General features: G+C 37.0%; 1 protein-coding gene across 7 annotated transcripts in view; it reads right to left on the bottom strand.

The window, feature by feature from the left end:
* Positions 1 to 513: 513 nt before the first annotated feature.
* Positions 514 to 26,880, bottom strand: part of SHLD2 (shieldin complex subunit 2) — a 113,035-nt gene continuing 86,668 nt past the window's right edge. For all 7 annotated transcript variants that reach the window (XM_055425282.2, XM_055425286.2, XM_055425283.2 and 4 more), the window contains 6 exons: positions 21,752 to 21,946; positions 21,290 to 21,424; positions 13,916 to 14,122; positions 6,806 to 7,034; positions 3,006 to 3,121; positions 514 to 893 (listed from right to left, as the gene is read on the bottom strand). In XM_055425282.2, coding sequence (XP_055281257.2) covers positions 694 to 893; positions 3,006 to 3,121; positions 6,806 to 7,034; positions 13,916 to 14,122; positions 21,290 to 21,424; positions 21,752 to 21,946 — 1,082 coding nt within the window. In that variant the 3' untranslated portion in view covers positions 514 to 693. The remainder of the gene's footprint in view (positions 894 to 3,005; positions 3,122 to 6,805; positions 7,035 to 13,915; positions 14,123 to 21,289; positions 21,425 to 21,751; positions 21,947 to 26,880) is intronic.

Below are 26,880 nucleotides of genomic sequence, written 5' to 3'. Positions count from 1 at the left end.
ATGTCCTCACTGGTGACTACCACTCTCTGTGAGCTGCTGCTATAGTTGTAATGAGAGAATGGATAGAACGTAACAGGTTGTAAAGTGTCTGTTGATAAGTAATTCAGTGAGGTACTCAAATCCTAGAAATGAACAATATGACTCTCTGCCTTCCCTGATAACGAGCTGAAACATGATCATGTTCCTACATTTTCAATGCCTCTTTATTAAAAGACACGGTCGTCTGGAACTTGTCTAAACATAGGCTTATATGAACTAAGCCACAGTCATGTATAATCAAAGAAATCATGTCATGTCTACAGTTTATTAATGAAGGAGTAAGAAAAAAAATTTAAGTTTGTGACCACAGCAGAAAAGCAATTCCTCAGGTCCATGTCTCAGTACTTAGGACAGTGCCTGGAATGGAGCAGGGACTAAATGGAGAGAGACTTAATCCTAATGAACTGCTGGATGTTGCCTCATTGCTAGATCATTTCTCTAGAAGCAAGAAAGGGAAAGACCAAAAAATAAACGAACAACAAACTTCACAGAATTTTCTTACGGAAAAAAAAGTTTTAATTCATATATTTAGCACAGTTCTCTTTATAAAACATGCTTATTTTAAAACCCTGAGCAAAATCCTTGTCATTCATTTCCAAAGACAAATCATTTCAGTGCTCTTCCTTGAAGTGCCTGAATTTTCTTCCTCTGGTCTCAGAGAAGGGTATGGGATGCATGCTTCAAGTCGTCAGGATAAAAATCCAGGAGGGAGAAGTCTTGTTGCAGTGGGTAGCTGTTTTCATCTAACACAAAGAGGCTCTGCACCTTCAGGACACAAGGTGCCTTGCTGCCCGCCAGCAAGGCATGGAGCAGGTCCGCAGCAACCATTCCATAGGTGACATCAGAGGGAGGGGCTGAGGAAAAGGAAACACACAGGGCTTTTAGTGTCCCTTCCGAGGGAATGGAAATGCTCACATTTAAAGGGTTCATTGTTTCCCTTGGTTTCTTAAGTCCCACAGCCACTGTTCTGGAAATAAATATCTCTATCCCTATTCTTTCTAGCCATAGGTTACTCTATAATGATGAGGTGCAATTCCTGCTGTTCTGAACAGAAAGCACAGGTTCAGGCTGATGGTGTTTCCTATTATGGCACAGCCACTGGCTTCATAAAACAATACAGGGAAGAACTAAGATTAATCTTTTCCTAAATTCAGCTTGAAACAAAAAGGGTATATCCATATCAGAAAAGAACTCATGTTTATCTAATCTATAGCTCTTATCATGGTTATATATACACATATTGTTTGTATAACAGAACACTGAGTCAGTTACTTAATGAATATCAAAATCTTTTTAAAATATTTATTTATTTGTTTGTGCCAGGTCTTAGTTGCAGCAGGCAGGATCTTCAATCTTTGCTGCAGGACCTTTAGTCGTGGCTGTGGGATCTAGCTTCCTGACCAGGGACCCTGTGCATTGGGATCGTGGAGTCTTAGCCCCTGGACCACCAGGGATCTTAAGACCACAAGTCTTCCTGCCCCAAGATACAGATGGTGAGGATGAAGATGGAGTAAAATCCCTCTATCCCTGGGGGAGGGGCGGAAAACCACCTTGGATCAAGACCATCAGCAGTACCCTGCTGCTGGGGTAGGGGTAGGACCACACAAAGATACTCAATGAAGACACAAGGCAGAGCTTGGCTGCTATGGCAGGAGGGACAGGGTCAGTTAGAAAGCACCACATCCAAGAACCAGACACACAAAGAACCTGTGTAAGACTAAGGCTGGGTAAGAATCAAAGAGAATCACTCCTGCCCCTCTCTGTAGGCTGGGATGCAAAAATGACAACCAATGGAGCCTGTGCAACCTGGTGAGGTATAAAAATATAAGAAACTCTCTGAGGCCCGGGTGCAGGGTGAAGGATTAAAGCTGACAGTGGAGCAGGAATATTCGCAGGAAACTCTCTGGAGAACCACTCCCCACCATGAGCACAGATAATGCTAGATAATTTGAAGCCAGTGGTGACCTCAAGGTAACCAGAGCAATGAAAAACTCAAATCCAACTCATGGTCTGACAAAATTAACTCTACTCTGCTCACCCCCACCCCCATTAAAAGTCGAAAAAAATTGGCATGCTCACTTTAGGTACTGTTCACTTCAGTCTGTATTGTTCTATATGCAGTGTTCAACATTTAAGCAAAAATGAAAGCCAGAAAAAATAACCCACTATTAAGAGACAGAGCCATCATTAAACGAGATTAACTCATCTGCTTAGAGAGTCTAAGACTAATGAGGCAAGCCTGGAGTTTGAGCATCTGACAAATGGATCATCTTCATTTTGTTGTTAGCTACTGATGATCAGCCACTGTTGTTGTACCTGTCATCAGAGCTGAAGTTCCTGAATATCCACACGACTGACACTGGACAGTCTTCATATGTGTATAGAGTGCTGCACATTCATTTACTTAACTATTAAAAAATGAAGGTACTCGTGTTTTCCCTTACTAATTGGAAATTTAGAGTAAGAAGAGATTAGGTACCTACTTCCCTCTCATCTGTGCTGAGACAGATGGAGAGCAAGTCTTACCTTCCAACCTACAGAATCTTGTGTTTCTTTTTTTTTTCATTGTATATACGAGAATTTTATCTATTTAAAAAACTTTTATTTTATATTGGAGTATAGTTGATTTACAGTGTCGTGTTAGTTTCTAGTGTCCAGCAAAGTGATTCAGTTACACATATACATGTCTATTCATTTTCAGATTCTTTTCCCACATAGGTTATTACAGAGCATTAAGTAGAGTTCCCTGTGCTATACAATTGGTCCTCGTTGATAACTTATTTTATATACAGCAGTCTGTATAGTCTTGTGTTTCACTCAAGCTAAATTATCCTTCTGCTTATATACTGACAGGAAAAGAAGTTAACTTATAGTATAGTGTTCCTTCTATTTTAATATACTATCTGTATTCCTGATATGAATGGTTTCACAGAGGACAACCTCTTGATGGCATGTTGATATCTTACCTATTACTCTGTTGAGCCAGTCAGGAGAAATGTTGAGAAGAATCTTCTCTATCAGCTTTGATCCTACATGGATGCAGACCTTACATTTTCCATCAACAATGGTCATTAAAGCTGGCCTACAAAAGAGTAAACAGCTCAGGACCGTCAAAAAGATTCTCAGTTAAAGAAATGTTTAAATGTAATATAATTTCAAAAATCAGTTTTATAAAAAAATATTTATTTATTTACTTATTTTGGCAGCACTGGGTCACTGTTGCTGTGCAAAGGCTTTCTCTAATCGTGGTGAGTAGGGGCTACCCTCGAGGTGTGGTATGTGGGCTTCCCATTGCGATGGCTTCTCTTGTTTTGGAGCATGAACTCTAGTGCATGCTGGCTTCAGTAATTACTATACACAGGCTTAGTTGCCCCGAGGCATATGGGATCTTCCCAGGCCAGGGATCAAACTGGTGTCCCTTTCATTACAAGGTGGATTCTTAACCACTGAATCACCAGGGAAGCCCAAATCACTGGGTTTTTCTGCAGAGTTAATTTTAATTCCTAAAACAACACTAGGATGTCCTGAAATGCCGGGCTTTTATTTTAAAGAATTTCAAGTGATAAATTAATAGATTTTATTTCATATTCACTTTAAATTTTCAGATACTAATATAAGACGACATAATTTTACCCTATTGTGCAAATTACTTTGAGAGATAAAATAAAGATGATAATCACATATTTCACAATCACAATTTCAAGTTATTTTTTTCCCACTGGATTCTCTACCATAAAAAACAAACTTTATTGCATGTCACTAAATAAAGACAAAGAAGTAGATACAAACCATGATATACTCTAATGAACAAACATATGAACAAAGTGACATGAATAAAATTATTCTGTGTCCTTTTAAAGAAAGGGATATACCCCTTTTAAAAATAAATTATTATAAAATAAACTGAACAGAATTTAGAAAGACTTACCAATATAGGAGAATTCAGTGTAACCACTAAAACATAAGTATTGATTTTCTCACTAAAAATTTACTTCCCCCTTTATCCACATGATGATTCTAGGTCCTTTTATCTTTTTATAATCTTTCCCCAGGGCATCTCACTTCTTCCATTCTCTTTTTTAAATTTGGATATGCCATGTGGCACAAGGGTCTTCAGTTCTTTGACGAGGGACTGAACCTGAGTCCCCTGCATCGGAAGCACAAAATCTTAACCACTGAACCTCCAGGAAGTCCCTCTTCCTCCATTCTTTATTTCAACAAATACGTGCTCAAAATCTTGTACTATTCAGCGTATACACTGGGTATATACTAGTGAATAAGAGAGATCTGCTTCCTTCACTCAAGGAACTTCAGAGTTTAGTGGTATAGAAAGACAATTAGGGTTTTCAATAATGGTGGCAAGATGCTTCAGTGGGGATAGAATACGCTTTTCAACCAACTGTACAGGGACAACTGAATAAAAGAATGAAGTTGAACTCCTTCCTTATACCACATATAGAAATTAACTCAAAATAGATCATGAATCTATATGTAAGAGCTAACTATAAGATTCTTGGAAGAAAATATAGGAGTAAACCTCCATGATATCGGCTTAGGAAGGATACTTTTCTTAGATATGATACCAAAAGCACATGCAACAAAAAAGAGAAACAGATAATAAAAAGTGACAGCAAGGACATGGAGAAACTGCAACCCTTTTTCACTGCTGGTAAAACTAAAATTGTGCAGCAGCTTCGGAAAACAGTTTGGCCATTCCTCAAAAGGAGTAAAAAGTTACCTCATCAACCTAGCAATTCTACTCCTGAGTACACGCCCAAGAGAAATGAAAACACGGCCACACAAAAAGTTGTCCATGAATGTTTGGAGCAGTATTATTTATAATAGCCAAAAAGTAGGTACAATCCAAATGTTCATCAATTGATGAATGGATAGATAAAATGCGGTACATCCATATTGTTGTTGTTTAGTCGTCAAGTTGTGTCCAACTCTTTTGTGACCCCAAGGACTAAGCCTGCCAGGTTCCTCTGTCCATGAGATTTTCCAGGCAAGAATACTGGAGTGGGTTGCCATTTCCTTCTCCAGGGATCTTCCCAACCCAGGGATCAAACGTGCATCTCCTGTACTGGCAGGCAGGGACGCCCATATTATCTGGCAATAAAACAAAATGAAGTACTTGATTTATGCTACAATATGGATGAAACTTGAAACATGTTAAAAAAAAAAAAAAGAAGCCAGTCATAAAAGACTGTACACTGTCTGATTATTTATATGAAATGTCCAAAGTAAGGACATCTATAGAGCCAAAAATTCGACTGGGTGGGTGCTCTAGGTTGGTGGGAAGGGAGAATAAGAAGTGGCTACTTTGGGGGAGGGAGAGGTGAAGGTGATCTAAAATTGATTGTGGTAATAGCTGCACAAGCCTGTGAATATAGGAAAGCCTTGGAATTTTACATTTTAGATGGGTTAATCTGATGGACTGTGAATTATATCTCCATAACGAGGTTTTTCAGAAGACCATGCAAGTAAATGACTCCAGGTGCCCATAAAGTGCACTTCAACAGAGAACAAAGGAGGTAACTAAAAAAAAGTATCTCTGATGAAGGGCCCCTCAACTAATACACAATCGAGTTAGCCTTGTGGAGGCAGAGGGAAAAGCAGGTGAGAAAGCCGTAAGGAGGAAAAAGAATGCTAGAAACCTTATAGAAGGCCAGTATCAACCCAGAGGTCAAGGCAAGTAGTGTAGCAGATGAGTGTGATGGGAAATGCACAGTGTGATGGGAAATTCTGGAAAGGTTCTAAAGGAATGGAGTGGTTACTCTGTTGGCTGTGGAGAATGGACTTGGTGGAGACAAAGGGAGGAGGGGACCTTGCATCTGAATCCAGTCTTCTTTTTCAGACAAGCAACTTTCAAAGTAAGAGCAAAGTTCGTTTACTTATTCATAACAAACATAAATATATGTAAAGAGAAATAAGGCTAATGGATTATGTTTCTATAAATTTTCTTATTTAAAGTATTCCATGATAACATGCTAAACATATCTGCATTTGGTTTTCAGATACTGCAGTATTTAGAAATAGAAAAGGGCGTAAAACACTGATTGCTAATCTGCTATCCTTAATATTTAGTGTGAAGATGAGAAAACTGAGGTGCAGAAAAGTTAAACATCTTACTAGCTTCCACGCTCTGTGCTTCTGCTGCAGGGGATGAGGGTCTGACCCCTGGTCAGGTCGGACACGACTGAGTGACTTCACTTTCACTTTCCACTTTCCACTTTCACACACTGGAGAAGGAAATGGCAACCCACTCCAGTGTTCTTGCCTGGAGAATCCCAGGGACGGGGGAGCCTGGTGGGCTTCCGTCTATGGGGTCACACAGAGTCGGACACGAATGAAGTGACTTAGCAGCAACAGCAGCAGCAGCTTCCACAACTCAGGGGTTAGATCACATAATTAATTTTAACCTTTAAATTCCAATAATGTGTTAAGATGGGGAAATGAGTTTCTTATGAGTCATTTAGAACTTGGTTAAAAATTAAACCAAGTAAAAGGATTCTTTAGTATATCTGCTTAAAGACAATAAAATCTCCCAATTACTGCTTTTTAAAAATTCCTGTTATGATTACTGGGCAATTTTTACTTTCATAAATACCCATTTTTCCATTACTCAGGAGGAAAAAAATTTATTCTCTTGGATTAGCTCCAGTTATTTTTCATTAGAAACACTTGATATATGTAACTTTTTGGTCATTTCTAGTCCCATAATAATAAACATTTCCCATCCAGCTGGCCTGCTTAGTTGCCTTACCTATAGTATATTTTCTTCATAGTAAATGGCAAGCAGCTAAAACATTGTTTGTAGATCTTGTTCTCATCTGTTTGTAGTTCCGATCCACATTTTCCACAGCCAGTGTATATAATATTGGGAAGAGAAGAAAAAATACTCTTCAGAGAACTGTGAGTATTTAGAGCTATTTTCTGAAATGCTGTAACGGGAAACACTAGCTCTAAAATCTGGGCTTTGATTAGAATCACTCCTGAAAAAGATAAGCAAAAAGAAATATCGTAAATTAGGAGGTCAAAACCATATGTTTAATTTACAAACATGGTTAATTATATGGTTGATTCACAGTTACTTATAGTAAAGAACACTGAGGTCTTGTTGTTGGTCTTCTCTACCCTTTTGCTAGACAATCTTACTCACTTATGCCTTCAGTATTTACTCTAAAGTGTAAGGGGTCATCTGCCTGCAACTAAGAGTAAAGATTTATTTGGCAAACTTGGTTGAAAAGATGGATGTCTGTACCAGGGAGGGCCCCAAAGGATCCTGCTCAGTTTCACTACCAGGGACTGACTGTGTGCCATGCTGTGCTTAGTCCCTCAGTCATGTCTGACTCTTTCCAACCCCATGGATTGTAGCCCACCAGGCTCCTCTGTCCATGGGGATTCTCTAGGCAAGAACTCCCCATGGCAAGTGGGTTGCCATGCCCTCCTCCAGGGGATCTTCTCAACCCAGGGATCGAACCCAGGTCTCCCGCATTGCAGGCGGATTCTTTACCACCTGAGCCACCAGTAAAGCCCAAGAATACTGGAGTAAGGGTAGCTCATCCCTTCTTCAGAGGATCTTCCTAACACAGGAATTGAACTGGGGTCTCCTGCATTGCAGGCGGATTCTTTACCACCTGAGCTACCAGGGAAGCCCACCAGGGAATGACTATAACAGCACAAAGTTTTTGTATGGTTTCCCAACGGGGAGTACATCTCTAGGGCTTTCAAGAATATTCCCAATTCCCAGCCTCATGCCCCAAATGAAGTGAGGATATATCCTTTGTGCTATTAATCATCAAAACTATAGCCACCTAATTTGTTGTGGTCTATATGTTGTTTATTTTTATCGTTAAATCTAATTCTAGGCCTCTAACCCCAGCAAGTAGATGTTTTATGTAAAAGATATGATGTAACAGGACTTTTCTGGTCCTGTGGTTAAGACTTTGCCTTGCTATGAGGAGGGTGCAGGTTTGCTCACTGGTTGAGGAGCTAGGATCCCACATGCCTTGTGGCCAAAAAACCAATGCAATATTGTAACAAATTCAATAAAGACTTAAAAAAAAAAGAAGATAACAGAGTTGACTCTTCTGTGACACCAACTTAAATGTAGCCCTTCTACTGCCTACGGCATTCTTCTTGCAATGGCCATCTTCATAAGCCTGTGAGGCTTCAGAGGCGGGGACAGGAGGGACACATAAATAGGAAACAGGTTTAGAAACATACATGGCACTAAACACTACCCAAGATTTCACCAGTTAGTATAAATCTAGAGTCTTCTGTGGACACTTACTTCTAATTTTTTGAAAGTTGTATCAAATTTTCGTTTGATGATGTAAAAATCTGTAAAATTTCTATTATCTGTGTTTATTTTCCATAAATATTATTAATTTAAATTAACTGTTAGTTTTAAAACAGAGCATGAACCTGTGGAGTCCTGCCAGGTACAAATTCCTTTCTGTCCTCATTTCTTGTTTGTAAGAAATAGGCTTCATTCAGCCTCTTTGACCTTCCCTGAGTTCCAATTCAGTTACTAATCTGGGAAGGGAGGGAATGCAGAAATGAAGGAGCAGTCAAGAAACAACAGTATACCAGTGGTGCAGGGTCCTTCTCATGAAATATATATAACAGTATCTTTGAGTTCTTCTGCAGGAACGAAGGCCCCCACCCAGGTGGAGGATGGCAACTTCAGGCTAAAAAGCACAAGATTCCTGGAACATTATCCTGTTACCTTATCACCAACCAATCTGAAGAAAGTCACACCCTTTCATACCCCAAATATTGCCCATAAAAACTTCTCCCTGAAAACCATCAGGGACTTAGGATTTTTTGAGCATGACTTGCTCATTCTCCTTGCTTGGCCCTTCAATAAACCTTTTTCTGTTCCAATCTCTGACATTTCAGTTCATTAGGCCTGTATGTCCAGCACATGAACTTATATCTGGTTAAAGTTAATAATAAATGTTTCCATGTAGAAGTGGGTATATGCAGTTCTCTGAGAATAAATCTCTGTAATTCAATTCAAAAGTGGGGTTTTATTTTTTAATTTTCATGGCCATGACTGAGCTCTTAAACCTGTGAAGTCTGACACTAACTCGAAGTAGGTAGCATCAAAATTGAATTGAACTGTATCATACCCAGTTGGCGTTCACAGAGTTGGAGAACTGGCTGTTGACGTGGAAAGCAACAACAAACCATACATTTGATGTCAGAAGTGTTGTGTGTAAAAACAGCTGACACCTGAAACAACTAAAAACCAAACAAAATGTATGAAACAGCAATTCTCAGGACATTAGATATCAGGCAACAAAGGACAGTGATCCCTAAGAGATGAGAAGCAAACGATGTAACCCTAGTAACTGCCCTAGCTTATAGACAAGAGTTTACTGGCTACCGTATAGGAAAGGAGACCCAGGCAGAGCCTGGTGGTTTCCCTGAACTGACAGCAGACACAGCTTTGAGTCTGGAAGGCTAATATGGCTAGAGATATCAGAGATGATTATTAGACAAGACAAAGGGGAACTCTGGAGAAAACTCTGGGCAACTGCAGACGGTAACCCCCTTGAAGAATTCAACTGAGTACTGACCAATATACGTAACCAGAGGACAAGAAAAGAACCATCCAAAAGTATTGAACAATCCCTGAAGCTTGCACAGAGATAGGAATAGCATCTTCTCCCACCAACTAGAGTGGAAAATCTCATAATCCATAAGGTATTGGGTAGAGAACTTAGAAGTTGTACTTACAGAAAAATTCATGGCATTAAACTCCTACACTGGGAAAAAACATCTCAGTTACCTCCATCTCCACCCTAAGAAATGTATAAAAAAGAAAGAAAGAAACCCAAGAAAGCAGAAGAAAGGGAAAAAAAAGATCAGAGCAGAAATCAATGGACTAGAAAATAGAAAAATTAATGAATAGAAAAGGTAGTTATATGAGCAGATTAATAAAACTGGTAAAACTTCAACCAAAACAATCAGTTAAAAAAAGAGAGAGAAGGCACAAATAGCAATATCAGGTAATACCAGTATTACTACAAATTCTATATATATTAAAAAGGATAGTAAGAAAATATTATGACTTTATGCCAACAAACTTTTGTTGCTGCTGTGCCAACAACCTAGATGAAATGAACAAATTTCTTGAAAGATACAAACTATCAAAGCGCACTTAAGAAGAAATAAGTAACTGGAATAGCCCTGTATCTATTAAAGAAATTGAATTTGTAGTTAAAACCTTCCAATAAAGAAAACTTCAGGCCCAGATAGGCCTGAAGGAGTTCTACCAAACATGTATGGAAGAAATTAATCTAATTGTAAATAAACTCTTCTAGAAAACTGAAGAAAAACTACACACCAACTCATTCTATGAGCATTGCTCTAACACCAAAACCAGAAAAAGATACAAGAAAACTGAAGACAAATATCCACCATGATATAATTCTTATTAACAGATATTAGCAGTAATTCTCTGGGCTTCCCAGGTGTCTAAGTGGTAAAGAATACAACTGCCAATGCAGCAGACACAGGTTTGATCCCTGGGTTGGGAAGATCCCCTGGAGAAGGAAGTGGCAACCCACTCCAGTATTCTTGCCTGGGAAATCCCATGGACAGAGGAGCTTGGTGGGCTACAGTCCATGAGTTGCGAAGAATGGGACATGACTTAGTGACTAAACAACAACAAGAACAACAAAAAGCAAGAATTCCCTGGTGGTCCAGTGCTTAGAACCCAGCACTTTCACTGCTGGGGCACAGATTCAGTCCCTGGTCAGGGAACTACCCTACAAGCTGGATGCAGCAAAAAAAAAAAAAAAAGTATTTTTAAAGCTTTTTTTGATTTGGATTATTTTTAAAGTGTTTATTAAATTTGTTACAATATTGCTTCTGGTTTACTTCTTGTATTTTTGACCTCAAAGCATGTGGAATTTTAGCCAGGGACTGAACACAAACCACCTGCATTAGAAAGGTGACGTCTTAACCACTGGACCACCAGGTGAGTCCCCAAAAAGAAGAATTTTTACCCAGAATATAAAGAACTCTCAAAATTCAATAAAACAATGAAGCCAACTTTTTTTTGGTAAGCAAAAGATTTCAATGGACACTTCATTAAAGAATATATATAGGTGGCAATTAAGTACATAAAAGATGTTCAACGTCACCAGCCAATAAGTAAAGAAAGGCAAGCTGAAATTATGATGACCCATTACTATGCATCTATTAGAACGAACAAAATTAAGAATGTCCATACCAAATGCTGAGGTGAGTGTGGAAAAAACAGAACTCATACACTGCTGGTGGAAATGTAAAATGGTACAACTGCTTTGGAAAACAGGCAGTTTCTTTTTTCTTTTTGGCAGTTTCTTTAACAGTTAAACATAAGCCTACCATATAATCTAGCTATTGATTCAATTCTTGGGTATTTACTCATGAGAAAAGAAAGACTATGTCTGAATAATGCCTTGTACTTGAATGTTTATAGAAACTTTATAATAGCCAAGAACTGGAAACAACCCAGATGTACATCCATAACTGAACAAATAAAGAAAGCATGGTATATTTGTATAATAGGATAAAGAATGATTTACTGATACACACAACCACAGAGATACATCTCAAAGAAACTGACACATCTCAAAGAATTTTCTGTTAGAGATGCCAACCAATGATTCCAGATATATATAAGCACAGAAAATTGAAACCTGGAAGGATCGGGGGCACGGATGAGGGATAGAAAGAGATACAAAGAGGCAGGTGATGATTTCATGACTGGTGTTGCTTTCACTGGTTTCATGTCCATACTAACCAATGTGAATGTACACACTTTATTAAATAAGGGTAATTACCTATATGAAAATTATATCCCAAAAATCCTGTTAAAAAATTTTTTAAATCTAGCATTCTGAACCAATTGGAAAAGTACTAACTGAAATGTCCTAATAACTGCATATGACCCGACTCTTACATTTCTGTGGACGAACCAGAAGAGGGCAGAGTATGTTAGTAAAAAACCCCAAGAAACAGAGTTGACAGTCTTAGCATGCTTCCACCTAATTTATTTGGGATCAGATTCTTTTCATTAGAAAAACTGTAAAAATAATCTTATTTCACTTAAAACAATTCTAGCATTTAATGAAATCTATGGGGTTGCAAAGAGTCGGACATGACTGAGCGACTGAACTGAACTGAAAGCCATCTATAATTCAGAAAATTATTTATGCAAATTGGAGAATAAAGTTAAAATTCACTGTCAAGATCCAAAGTTCCTGAGCTATTTGTAATAACTCAACCTATAAAGTCACCAAAAACAGTAATATTTTTTTCAAAAACAGTACTGAACCAAACTGAATCTTATACAAATTCTGAGGAAAGTTTTTCACCAAATTTTTCTTCATTAAAAAATTTAAATTATATAACAATAAACCTGCAGATACATCTCACTTTTTCCAACCTTTATTTTCCCTCTAAATTTATTTGCTATAATTGCCATTGGAAAACTTTCTATTAGTTTCCAAAACTGATAATCACTGACATTTACTCATTACTGGCATTTAGCAACCCTAACTATAGCTTTAAATGCTGTTTAATTTGTTATACCATCAAGCAGGAGTTGGCATCTTTTAGCATCATTTCTGTTGTTAAGAAGCCAATGAAATTAGTGGAAATATTGGTATTTCCCACTAAAACTGTAGCAATTTATCTAGTTATTTTTGCTATTTTACTCTCTCTTCATTTCAAAGTGTATAGCATACTAAACCTAAAACATACTCCTTCTACTACTTCACTCAAAAGAAATTAATTATATTTTGCTCATGGAAATTGTGTGAGTATGTATATAAAATTTATCAGGCATCCTTCCATGTGGTATGCTTCTGAGAATGAAATTTATACACATACACACACACACATATTCAAGTTCAGGAAGTATGTTATTACAATACACAAAGCAGTAAGTAAATTCCATAAATTTTGTATCAATGTTAATTATTTTTAAAAAAAATTAGTTGTTTATTTATTTGACTGTACCGGGTCTTAGTTGTGGTATGTGGGATCTAGTTCCCTGAGGAAGGATCAAACCTGGGCCCACTACATTGGAAGCATGGAGTCTTAGCCACTGAACCACCAGGAAATTCCTCAGTGTTAATTTTTAACAATCATGTATAGATGCTTTTGAACTGGGGTGTTGGAGAAGACTCTTGAGAGTCCCCTGGGCTGCAAGAAGGTCCAACCAGTCCATCCTAAAGGAGATCAGTCCTGGGTGTTCATTGGAAGGACTGATGCTGAAGCTGAAAGTCCAATACTTTGGCCACCTCATGCGAAGAGTTGACTCACTGGAAAAGACCCTGATGCTGGGAGGGATTGGGGGCAGGAGGAGACGGGGACGACAGAGAATGAGATGGCTGGACAGCATCACCAACTCTATGGACATGAGTCTGAGTGAACTCTGGGAGTTGCTGATGGACAGGGAGGCCTGGCGTGCTGTGATTCATGGGGTCACGGAGAGTCGGACACGACTGAGCGACTGAACTGAACTGAGAGATGATAGCTTAGTAACTTGATAAAATATTTATCTCAACAGTGATTCTGATTAGAGTCGCTATTCTATTTCTGGCTTATTAAATGATAAGCTACTTATAACTATATGCAAAACATATTGTTAATATTTACAAATATTAAGTGATTTTTACACTCCTTAATAATTACAAGTCAGTCTCACAGGACTGCAGGCAGAAAGTCCAGAGGCGGCTAGTGTCTGCTTCAGCCGCTTACAGAGATCTCCGCTTCACTGTCACATTCAGTTACACGCTTTTCCTACAAATGGCAGCTTCTCTGCTCGTATTAAAACTAGCAATGTGTTTTATAAATAAGATCTTACCTGAACGCTTCTCCTCTAGGTGTGCTGCTAAATCTGACATCTTCACAAAGGAGAGTGTGTTTTTTTGAAATTTTGCTTTAAATGTAATTGCCCTTATATCATCATCAAACAGGCACTCACAGGATGACCATGGTGTTGTATGCAATTCTAGGTTCTCTAGGATGCAATTGCGCTGAACAAAAAGATATTTAAATTCCCAAATATAATCTTAAACAAAACAAAAACAAAAAATTAGCAAAAGGAAATTATCTAGGATCAAAACCAGATTAAACAGATTGACCTGATTAAATCAGTTAAATACAACTTTTATCACATTAAGGAATTTGGATATAAAGAGGCAAAATATGAATGTTGTATTAAGGCAATAAGAATAGTAGAGATAATTTTAACAAATTTTTCTAAAGATTACTTGGCCTTCTAAACAGTCATAATTTATCATAACCAACTGTTTATTCAGAATAGCAAACTCTCATTCTGATTATCTACAGGAAAGTTTTATTTTAAAATAATGACATAGAAATGGACACAGATCTACCATAGTCAATATTACTCAATGATTTTTCAATACCTTAGTTTTCTTATTTAGCTAATTTTTTCAGAACAACAACAACAAAAAAATTTAGATTCAGTTGTTCCTATTTTTAATTCTTTCAGTAATAATTCTGAACCACAGTACCACAGACTTTCTTGCTCAACAATCAGACTGTGCTTAGTCACTCAGTCGTGTCTAACTCTTTGTGACCCCATGGACTGTAGCCCACCAGGCTCCTCTGTCCATGGGGATTCTCTAGGCAAGAATACTGGAGTGGGTTGCCACGCACTTCTCCGGGAACAATCAGACTATATATTAATAAATTCAACTTTAAAACTACATTAAAACAAAAAGAAGTTTCTCAGTACAAAGTCTTCTAATGACAACTGTCTTTATTTTCCCACATACTTCAGGCTATAAATCTAAATCACATATCTCACCACTTCCTCAGCTTCTCTGGACAGCTATTTTTTTGTGGGAAATTTTAAAACAAGAGCATCGTTAGAAAGAGCTAAAGCATATATATTCCAAGTTGTTCCTTAAAACCAATCACTATTTTAAAACAATTTTCTTATTACAGAATACATGCTTAGAAATCACAGGAAAGATAAGCAAAGAAATAAATGGCAGCTACAGTCAACACCTCAAAATAAATAGTTAATACTTTAGTGCCCATGCAGTTGTTCTCAATTTGTTTGATTTTTACTTACTTTGTCAAATGTATATTTTATGTCATTAAGTATTATTGTACATTATTTTAAAATATTACATGTCATTGCACAGGTACACCAAAATCTTAAAAATTATTAGCGCAATCCTCTCTTTGGGGACATGTTTCTTATTTTTCACTGTTATAAATTTAGTACTATGGGAAAATATTTTTAGCTACATCTTTATGCATAGTCATGATAAATTTCTATTAAGTGTTATTACTAGTCCAAAGGTATCCCAAATTCTAAGGCTTTCATATGCACTGTCAATTGTTCTCTAGAAAGGTTGTTCCCTTGAAACTAATATATAAGTCAATTATGGGCTTCCCTGGTGGCTCAGATGGTAAAGAATCTGCCTGCAATGTGGGAGACCTGGGTTCCATCACTTGGTTGGGAAGAGCCCCTGGAGGCGGGGATGGCAACCCACTTCAGTATTCTTGCCTGGAGAATCTCAAGGACGGAGGAGCCTGGTGGGTAGTCCATGGGGTTGCAAAGAGTTTGGACATGACTGAGCGACTAAGCACACACACACAAGTCAATTATACTTCAATTAGAAAAAGAGGGAAAAAAAGGTTGCCAGTTTACATCTTCTATAGTCTACAAGAGTGGTTATTTCCCCATATCTTCTCTACTGATTTCTTAGGACAAAAATCAGTTATCATTATTATTTTATTTGTCTGCCTTCCATTGCTAGTAAGAATAATTTTCTTCATACATTTATTGGCCACTTTAATTTCTTCTTTGAGGACCTGCCTGTTCACATCTATTGCCCATTTATTCTCACAAGTATTTGACTTTAGATTATGCTATTATTTTCTGACAAAATACAATTTTTCTCTGGTTTTTCACTTGCATTTTAATTTTGCATATGGTGATTTTCATGTATGGCAGGTTTTGTTACAGCATTTTATTTAACCTACTAATCTTTGGGTTCCAAATAAGTTCACTTATATTTTCTCCTAGTACTTACTGTTCCTTTTTAAAAGTATTTGATGGAGAAGGAAATGGCAACCCACTCCAGTGTTCTTGCCTGGAGAATCCCAGGGACGGGGGAGCCTGGTGGGCTTCCGTCTATGGGGTCACACAGAGTCGGACACGACTGAAGTGACTTAGTAGCAGCATAGAGGACAGATCACTGGAGGAGTTGCATAGCATTTTGAGGGTAGGGGCTGAGAAACTGTTCTACACTTTGATTATAGTGGTAATTACATCTGTCAGAAATTTTGAGTGAATTTTACTGAATGTACATTCAATTTCAATAAATATAACTTAAAAACTTAAAAAAGAAAGTATTTTAATTTCTAATATATCCAGCATTTATTTTGGCACAAATATAAGCATAAGTTTAATTCTTATTTCTTCTCAAATTGTTAGATAGGTATTTCAAACATATCTACTAATTTTTAAAGAAAAAAATTTGCTTTAATTTTTAAATTATAAAATAAAATGTACTTTTTATAAAATATTTAGACAGTAAAAGAAAATTAATAGGCAAAGTAAGATTGTCTGTGTTTCAATAAAATGGATAATGGGTAATTCAGTTCATTGTATTATTCTGTCTGTATGTTTGAAGTTTCTTTATATTAAAAGGTTTAAAGAATAAATGCAAATTCCATACATGCATAAAATTCAAACTAAAGATATAAAAAAATAAAAACCACATAATACTACTAGAGATGGCTAGCATCTTAGTACCTGTATTTCCAGATATTGTAAAGTGTATCTACATACTTATATATCTACTTTTATTAAAATGGGATCCTATTATACAAGTTTTATAATCTACTTTTTTAAACTAAATATTATATCTATACATCTATCCAGGCTAGTGAACATACATATCTTTGATAGTGAATATATTGGTGTGGCCACCAGACCACAGATGACCCCCTTAACTATTCCCTCACCCACTGAAATAAGCTTACATATTCCAACTGGTACTTTTTTTTTTTACCTTTTAGCACAGCATGAGGGACCTTAGTTCCCATGCCTCCTGCAGTAGAAGTGCAGAGTCCTAACCACTGGACCTCCAGGGAATCCCCCAACTGGCACTTTTTGAGCTTGTCCTATAGGCCACAGTTGACTGAATCAAATCCAAACTAGGCAATCAGATTCTCTTTACTGGGAATTTAGAAATGGGACTGGTCTCTTAAAAGGAAAAGTAAAACAGGAGCTACAGAGTAACAATGTGCTATCCATAATGTTGAGAAGCAGAGAAAGTCTCTATTAAGTAAATACTCTACTAAGTAAATGGAGATGTTGCCTGGACCCAGAAAGCTTTTCTGTTCCTAGTTCCAAGTCCCCCTGAAACCCATCACTCTTGCCCTATTTACTAGGAGAAACTCCTATACACTTCCAGTATATCCCCCTTAATCATTTAAGTTAACCATGATGGAGTTCCAGTGTGAAATTCGAGCCTTCAGTGCCCAAGTTTACATACAACTTCTTAGTACAGCCAACAGACTGCACAACCTTCATGTGCAAGCATTTTTACCTTTGTGACTTTTTTCTTATCATTTGAAACAAGCTATTTCCTCCTCGAACTTGCGTCTTTATTCCTTAAAGGCAGTGGGAATTTTAAATGGCTGCCTGATCTATATTTTATTCTTTAATCATTTATAAAGAAAGTATCTACTAGTGCAGGCAGTGCTGTGTGATGAGAATACAATGGTGAACAGTCTAATCAGGGTGCTTTTAGTCACAAACTTTACAACCTACTGAGAAATTTAGTTAATTATCAAGCAAGCAAATCAGCTGGATCATCTGTTTGTGTCAGGTGGCACAAGTGCAATACAAAGAGTGACGTGATAGGGAGTGATTATGTATATTCATGTGTGAGGCCTCTCTGGGGAAATGAAATTGGACAGCCACCTGTGTGGGAGAGCTGGAGGAAAAAGCACTCTAGGCAGGGGAAATACATAAATTCAAGATCCCAAAGCAGGAAAAAGTTTGGCGTGCTCAAGAAACAGAAGGGAGTCGAATGCAGGTTAAGCTAGTAAGTCTGAGGGAGACTGAGCACTACCAAGACAATTTGTGATACAATTCTATACTTCAATCATGAATTAACGGTGTGAAGGAATATCAAACCTCCATGGAGATATAAACTGCGATTTTGCATGAAGCATAATCACAACAGTTGGGATCATCTGGATTATTCTGTGCTTAATTAGTAACGTCATGAGTGTACTTTATTGTAATGTTATATTTTTTAAAATATTAGACTTCTATTAGATTTCAGGCGAATATTGCATTGGAAAGGCACTTAGTTCTGAATAGCTTATTTTATGCATACCAAATTATTACCAAGAAGTGTAATTTATGTTCCTAGAAGGCTATGGCAAGCCACTCCAGTACTCTTGCCTGGAAAATCCCATGGATGGAGGAGCCTGGTAGGCTGCAGTCCGTGGGGTCACTAAGGGTCGGACACGACTGAGCAACTTCACTTTCACTTTTCACTTTCACACACTGGAGAAGGAAATGGCAACCCACTCCAGTGTTCTTGCCTGGAGAATCCCAGGGATGGGGGAGCCTGGTGGGCTTCCGTCTATGGGGTCACACAGAGTCGGATACGACTGAAGTGACTTAGCAGCAGCAGCAGCAGCCCACCCTCACTAGGACTTTAACTGTAACCAATGCTTGCTGCATATCAGGCATACCAAATTCCTACCAGCAACACATACTTCAAAAACACTGGGAATTTCTTATTATTTTTCTCCAAAACATCAACTCTTTTGTCTCCAGTATTCAGTAATTACTGCTTGACAATCACTTCTAATTATATCACCTAAAAGTGAGTTTGTTACGCTTGGGAACAAGGAAAATGAGGGCCTAGTACAGACAGAATAATACAGAGAACGCCTCAAGAAATACTAAATGAATAGACAGAATACTAACAATTTGTGAAAGGAGAATCACTTACTTAAATGATTTTTCAAAGTTGGATCTTGAGGTATTAAGGCAGATACTAAAACTTGAAATATAAATAAATATGCTGAAGAAATGAACAAAGAAACTACACCTTAATTCATGGATTTATAAATTTTCAACATTAACCTAAATATCAAAGAATTATCTAGAGAAAATATACTTCCATTTCTACTGACCAAATAACTATCAGCTTTAAAGGAATATTCACATTAAGCATGGAGCAATCTGCTTTGCTACAGCTCCACTATAATTGGAATGCCACCTTTGATCTACATTCTGCTCAGCATGCAGCAGACTCATGTTCCCGACCATGACACAGTGGTCAATAATGACAGTTTGTATATCATTGACACATGTTTTTCAGGTTTCTCAACCAAACAAATATTTGCCACTGTTTGATCTTAACATGAAAGCCAAAATTCAGACTTATCTCAAATCCTAGTTATGGGCTATTAATGATTAAGAGAGGCAATGTGATAGATCCTATCTTTAGATAACTATTTTGAAATAGAAGTTTGCAAAGACACATTAACTCTTTCAGGTAAAAAAAGAATGGATCACATACCTAATCAACCTCTGAATTAATTTAACAGAGTAAAATAACTCAGAAGCCACTAATTAAACTGTCTGATTTTTACAACTAAAGGATCTAATACCAAAATGAAGATGCTACACTATTTTATTGAAACATCAATTCAGTTCAGTTCAGTCGCTCAGTTGTGTCCGACTCTTTGCGACCCCATGGACTACAGCATGTCAGGCCTCCCTGTCCATCACCAACTCCCAGAGTTTACTCAAACTCAGTTCCATTGAGTCAGTGATGCCATCCAACCATCTCATCCTCTGTGTCCCCTTCTACTCCTGCTCTCCATCTTTCCCAGCATCAGGGTCTTTCAAATGAGTCAGCTCTTCCCATTAGGTGGCCAAAGTATTGGAGTTTCAGCTTCAGCAGCAGTCCTTCCAATGAATATTCAGGACTGATTTCCCTTAGGATGGACTAGTTGGATCTCCTTGCAATCCAAGGGATTCTCTAGAGTCTTCTCTAGCACCACAGATCAAAAGTGTCAATTCTTTAGCTCTAAGCTTTCTTTATAGTCCAACTCTCACATCCATACATGACTCTTGGAAAAACCATAGCTTTGACTAGATGGACCTTTGTTAGCAAAGTAATGTCTCTGCTTTTAAATAGTCCAGGTTGGTCATAACTTTTCTTCCAAGGAGCAAGTGTCTTTTAATTTCATGGCTGCAGTCACCATCTGCAGTGATTTTGGAGACCAAAAAAATAAACTCTGTCACTGTTTCCCCATCTATTTCCCATGAAGTGATGGGACTGGATGCCATGATCTTAGCTTTCTGAATGTTGAGTTTTAAGCCAACTTTTTCACTCTCCTCTTTGACTTTCATCAAGAGGCTTTTTAATTCTTCTTTGCGTTCTGCCATAAAGGTGATGTCATCTGCATATCTGAGGTTACTGATATTTCTCCCGGCAATCTTGATTCCAGCTTGTGCTTCTTCCAGCCCAGCATTTCTCATGATGTACTCTGCATATAAGTTAAATAAGCAGGTTGACAATATACAGCCTTGACATACTCCTTTCCCTATTTGGAACCAGTCTGTTGTTCCAATTCCATTTAATTTAATACCTCATAAATGATTAACTGATGCTCTAAAGAAAAATGTAATCATGGGTCATACTTTAAACATGACATTTCTATGGATGTCTAATAGTCCACACTTTTAAAACAACTGGAATAAAAACCTGGAACACAGTAATTTATTAAACAGTAACACTGTGACTTGAAAGAGTTAATGAAACTCCTCTAACATCTGCCCTATAACCAGAGGAGTTTATTTATCAGAGTACCTTGGCTGAATAAAAATTGTAGAAGCATCTTCAGAATTAAATTTTTAAACAACATTATCCAAGGAAGGTAAGATCTTCAATCTTCACTAAAAAGGTAAAGTAGTATACCTGGGAATAAATGAAACCTTTTAATTTGCTGCCATTAATTATAGAGGATTATAGATCGTTGAACTGCTTACAGGAGGTAAAAAATTGCAACAAGAAATCTGCTAAAGAATATTCAATCATGCTCAATTATATTTCAAACGTTGTCTGATCTCCAGAGTCCCTTCATCTTAGGCTCATAAGCATTAATCATTTACTTATCTATAAATAGATTAAATGCTTTTTGGTGTATTTACCTTTTTTCCTTTGAAGTTGAGGGTACCAGGCTGCTCCAGGACCCCATAATACAAGCACATAATGTTGACCTTGGGTCTGTTCCACTGTTAACATAACTTTCCTTTGCTTCTGTCCTCTATAACTGTATAACGCCTCTGGAAAAGGAAAAGAAATATTTAGTTGGCATTACTCTACTGCATGTGATATCATAATTTACTGTCTAATGATAAATATCTACCGATAACCAAATGGTACACTAAGACAGTCCTGCACTTAAGTTTCTTTTAATCAAAATACAGTTGATCTACAGTATCATGTTAGTTTCAGGTATACAGCACAATGATATATATACCGTTCTTCAGATTTTCTTCCCTTATGTGTTATTATAAAATATTGAGTACAGTTCACTGTGTAATACAGTAGGTCCTTGTTATATCTTAATTTTTATAACCTAAAATTGATGAAGTACCCAAAATATTTACCTGTCAGTACAGTGATATCAACAACTCTTAGAACTGCATGGACTAGTATGTCTGGCTGAAGCTGGTCCAGTTCTATAAATTCTATACTGCTCATTTTCTGAGGGTGCCTCTGAGGAAGATCTCTTAGATAGGAATGTTTTGAAGATACATATGCCAGTAAGTCTTGAAGTACAACATTACTAATCATACTGGAATCTAGGAAAGAAAAAAAAAAGACCATATATACAAAAGAGGGAAACGTTATATTTTCTTGATAACATGGCATTTTAATAGACCTGTATTTTATGTTGCAAAATGTGATTAAATGTCAAACATTATTTCATTTCTATAAAGCGTGTAGCTTATCCTTGAACCAGTTTAGATGCCAAAATAAGCTTGATGTTTTTAACCAATGGAAATGGAATTATTTATCATCTGCAAAAAAAAAAAAATCGCCCTGTTCCCTTACTTCTCTATTTCATTAACAGTATCATTTTTCTACCAATTAACCAAGACCAATATTTTAGGTTGTTTTTTTAATTGGGGTATAGTTGCTTGACAATGTCGTGTTAGTTTCACTATACAACAAAATGAATCAGCTATATATATATATACATATGCATCAATTATTTTTTTGACTCTTCCATTACCCTGGTGTATCCAACCAGCGCCCTAACCCCTGAAATCTGATTTGATCACATCTTCCTCAACTATCCCAACCACTGCTATTCTTCCTCAAGACTGTTAGCATTTCTCATCTGAAATACTCCTAACACTCCTCTAACTGGCCCTCCCAGAACATGTCTTATTCTTTTTCACTTTTAAGCCTCTGCCCTCACCATATTCACGGCTACAATGCTGTCATTCTCCTCTCTAACCACCTATCTGAATACTACACAGAAAAACAACCATCTGAGACTCCCAGTGCTAGGGATACAAAGACATGATCCCAAGGCTGAAGAAATTATCAGCCTAGAGGTTGACAACCAGCACTGGCTTTAGGATACAGGCGACACGTGTAAGCATTACTGAGAGTGCACCTAAAGACCTGCCCCGGGAGGTTGGAAGAGGCTTTCTTTATTGAGGAAATATTGGAGCAATGCTTTGGGAAAATGCCTAATAAAAGGTTTCTAGGTAGTAACTGGGAAGAAGAATATGTTTCCAGGTAAACAGAAAGGGTTAGTAATCCTTTACGTATCTCAGATGCTTTTGGTATTCTGATAAAGCATATGGACCCATTATCAGAATAATATTTTTATAACAACTTTATTAGAATATAATTCACATACATAAAGTTCACCCTTTTTCTTTTTTTTTTTTATATCTAAAAAAGAATTTTATTAAAAAAGCACAAATGCAAAGAAATGAACAGAGGAAAATTTATGCGTCGAACCTGGACTGGTCACTTATGATAATATACATGCTACAATTCCATTCTCTCCAATCATTCCACCTTCACCCTCTCCCACAGAGTCCCAAAGACTGTTCTAAATGCCTATGTCTCTTTTGCAGTCTCTTATACAGGGTTCAGGTTACCATTTTTCTAAATTCCATATATATGCGTTAATATACGGTATTGATGTTCTTCTTTCTGGCTTACTTCACTCTGTATAATTGGCTCCAATTTCATCCACCTCATTAAAACTGATTCAAATGCATTCTTTTTGATGGCTGAGAAATACTCCATTGTGTATATGTACCAAAGCTTTCTTATCCATTCATCTGCAGATGGACATCTAGGTTGCTTCCATGTCCTGGCTATTATAAACAGTGCTGCAATGAACATTGGAGTACATGTGTCTCTTTCAATTCTGGTTTCCTCGGTGTGTATGCCCAGGAGTGCGATCGCTGGATCATATGGCAGTTCTATTTCCAGTTTTCTGAGGAATCTCCACACTGTTCTCCATAGTGGCTGTACTAGTTTGCATTCCCACCAACAGTGTAAGAGGGTTCCCTTCTCTCCACACCCTCTCCAGCACTTATTGCATGTAGACTTTTGGATAGCAGCCATTCTGACTGGTGTGAAATGGTATCTATCTCATTGTGGTTTTGATTTGCATTTCTCTGATGATGAGGGATGTTGAGCATTTTTTCATGTGTTTATCAGCCATCTTTATGTCTTCTTTGGAGAAATGTCTGTTTAGTTCTTTGGCCCATTTTTTGATTGGGTCACTTAGTTTTCTGGAATTAAGCTGCAGGAGCTGCTTGTATAATTTGGAGATTAATCCTTTATCAGTTGCTTCATTTGCTATTATTGTCTCCCATTCTGAAGGTTGTCTTCTCACCTTGCTTAGAGTTTCCTTTGCTGTGCAGAAGCTTTTGATTTTAATTAGGTCCCATTTGTTTATTTTTGCTTTTATTTCCAATATTCTGGGAGGTGGGTCTTGGAGGATCCTGCTGTGATTTATGTCGGAGAGTGTTTTGCCTACGTTCTCCTCTAGGAGTTTTATAGTTTCTGGTCTTACATTTAGATCTTTAATCCATTTTGAGTTTATTTTGGTGTATGGTGTTAGGAAGTGTTCTAGTTTCATTCTTTTACAAGTGGCTGACCAGTTTTCCCAGCACCACTTGTTAAAGAGACTGTCTTTTCTCCATTTTATACTCAAACTCTTCCAGAAAATAGCTGAGGAAGGGAAACTTCCAAACTCATTCTATGAGGCCACCATCACCCTAATCCCAAAACCTGGTAAAGACCCCACAAAAAAAGAAAACTATAGGCCAATATCACTGATGAACATAGATGCAAAAATCCTTAACAAAATTCTAGCAATCAGAATCCAACAACACATTAAGAAGATCATACATCATGACCAAGTGGGCTTTATCCCAGGAATGCAAGGATTCTTCAATATACGCAAATCAATCAACGTAATACACCACATTAACAAACTGAAAAATAAAAATCATATGATTATCTCAATAGATGCAGAGAAAGCCTTCGACAAAATTCAACATCCATTTTTGATAAAAACTCTCCAGAAAGTGGGAATTGAAGGGACTTACCTCAACATAATAAAAGCTATATATGACAAACCCACAGCAAACATTATCCTCAATGGTGAAAAACTGAAAGCATTTCCCCTAAAGTCAGGAACAAGACAAGGGTGCCCACTCTCACCACTACTATTCAACATAGTTCTGGAAGTTTTGGCCACAGCAATCAGAGCAGAAAAAGACATAAAAGGAATACAAATTGGAAAAGAAGAAGTAAAGCTTTCACTGTTCGCTGATGACATGATCCTCTACACAGAAAACCCTAAAGACTCTACCAGAAAACTACTAGAGCTAATCAATGATTACAGTAAAGTTGCAGGATATAAAATCAACACACAGAAATCCCTTGCATTCCTATACACTAATAATGAGAAAATAGAAAGAGAAATTAAGGAAACTATTCCATTCACTGTTGCAATGAAAACAATTAAATACTTAGGAATATATCTACCTAAGGAAACAAAAGACTTGTACATAGAAAACTATAAAACACTAGTGAAAGTAATCAAAGAGGACATGAATAGATGGAGAAATATACCGTGTTCGTGGATTGGAAGAATAAATATTGTAAAAATGAGTATACTACCCAAAGTAATTTATACATTCAATGCAATCCCTATCAAGCTACCAACAATATTTTTCACAGAACTAGAACAAATAATCTCACAATTTGTATGGAAATACAAAAAACCTCGAATAGCCAAAGCAATCTTGAGGAAGAAGAATGGAACTGGGGGAATTAACCTGCCGGACTTCAGGCTCTATTACAAAGCCACAGTCATCAAGACAGTATGGTACTGGCATAAAGACAGAAATATAGATCAATGGAACAAAATAGAAAGCCCAGAGATAAACCCACGCTCCTATGGACACCTTATCTTCGACAAAGGAGGCAAGAATATAAAATGGAGAAAACACCCTTTTTCTTTTTTTTTTCTGGCCACACTGTATGGCTTTGTGGGATCTTAGTTCACCATCCAGGGAATGAACCTCAGCAGTGAAAGTACAGATTCCTAACCACTGGACCACCAGGGAATTCCCAAGTTCACCCTTTTAAAGTATACATTTCAGTGTTTTTGCTTTTTGTACTTCACAAAGTTGTGTGGCTATAACCATTATCTAATTTTCCAACATTTTTATTACAGAGTAATATTTTAAAATTCATTAAATGAAATAGGATAGTGAAACCAATTATATGGAAATACAGTAATCAAAATATTTTTAAAACTGAGGATAACTTATGTGCCTCATTAAAACATTAAATAATAAGATTAAGCAGAGTATGCAGCAACTACTATAACCTCAAAGTATGCCAAAGTATCATGTGGATAAATAATATTCAAGTTATCTCCAACAACTATAATGTGATATGAAAATATATGTTCTTTCCATTGGTGATCAAGTCACAAATATTGAAAATATTACTATGGATTGTCACCTTACTCATAATGGAAGGAAATGTTAATTTTCAGTAGGCAATTAGTGAAAATAAAGATGTAATACTTATGATTAACAGAGATGGGGTGTGGTGAGGGGGAACTGATGAAGGCAATCAAAAGGTATAAAGCTTCAGTTATAAGATAAAGAAGTACTAGGGGTGTAATGCACAACACGATAAATATAATTAACACTGCTATATGTTATATATGAAAATTATTAAGAGAGTGAATCCTAAGAGTCCTCATCACAGGAAAAATTTTTTTTTCTCTTTCTTTAATTTTATCACCTTTTATCATCTCATTCATAGGAGATGATATTTACTTAACTTACTGTCATAATCATTTCATGATGTATATAACTCAAATCATTATGTATTATGCTGTGTGCCTTAAACTTACACAGTGCTGTATGTCAATTATATCTCATAAAACTGGCAGGAAAAAAAAGGGATGTAATATCTTCCCATCCAAGTTTATGAATGCTTTAATGCAGAGGAATCAATTTTCACAAATAAAAGTAGGAAGAATATTTTAGGAGGCTAATGACCATCCTGCAGATGATAAGAGCTGGAAACCAGGCAAGACTGCATGGAGGAGAAAAGGGTGACAGACTTGTGAACTTGTCCAGAGGTGGAATCTAAGAAACAATCAGATGTGGACGGTAAAGAAAAGACTGCAGAAGACAAGATGTCTAGTACAGCTGAGTGGATGGATAAA

Source organism: Moschus berezovskii, chromosome 12 (genome assembly GCF_049115385.1).
Source record: "Moschus berezovskii isolate FMDL1 chromosome 12, NW_MosBer_1.0, whole genome shotgun sequence".
In the NCBI taxonomy this organism is placed as follows: Eukaryota; Metazoa; Chordata; class Mammalia; order Artiodactyla; family Moschidae; genus Moschus; species Moschus berezovskii.
This window is presented reverse-complemented; position numbering and strand designations above follow the sequence as displayed.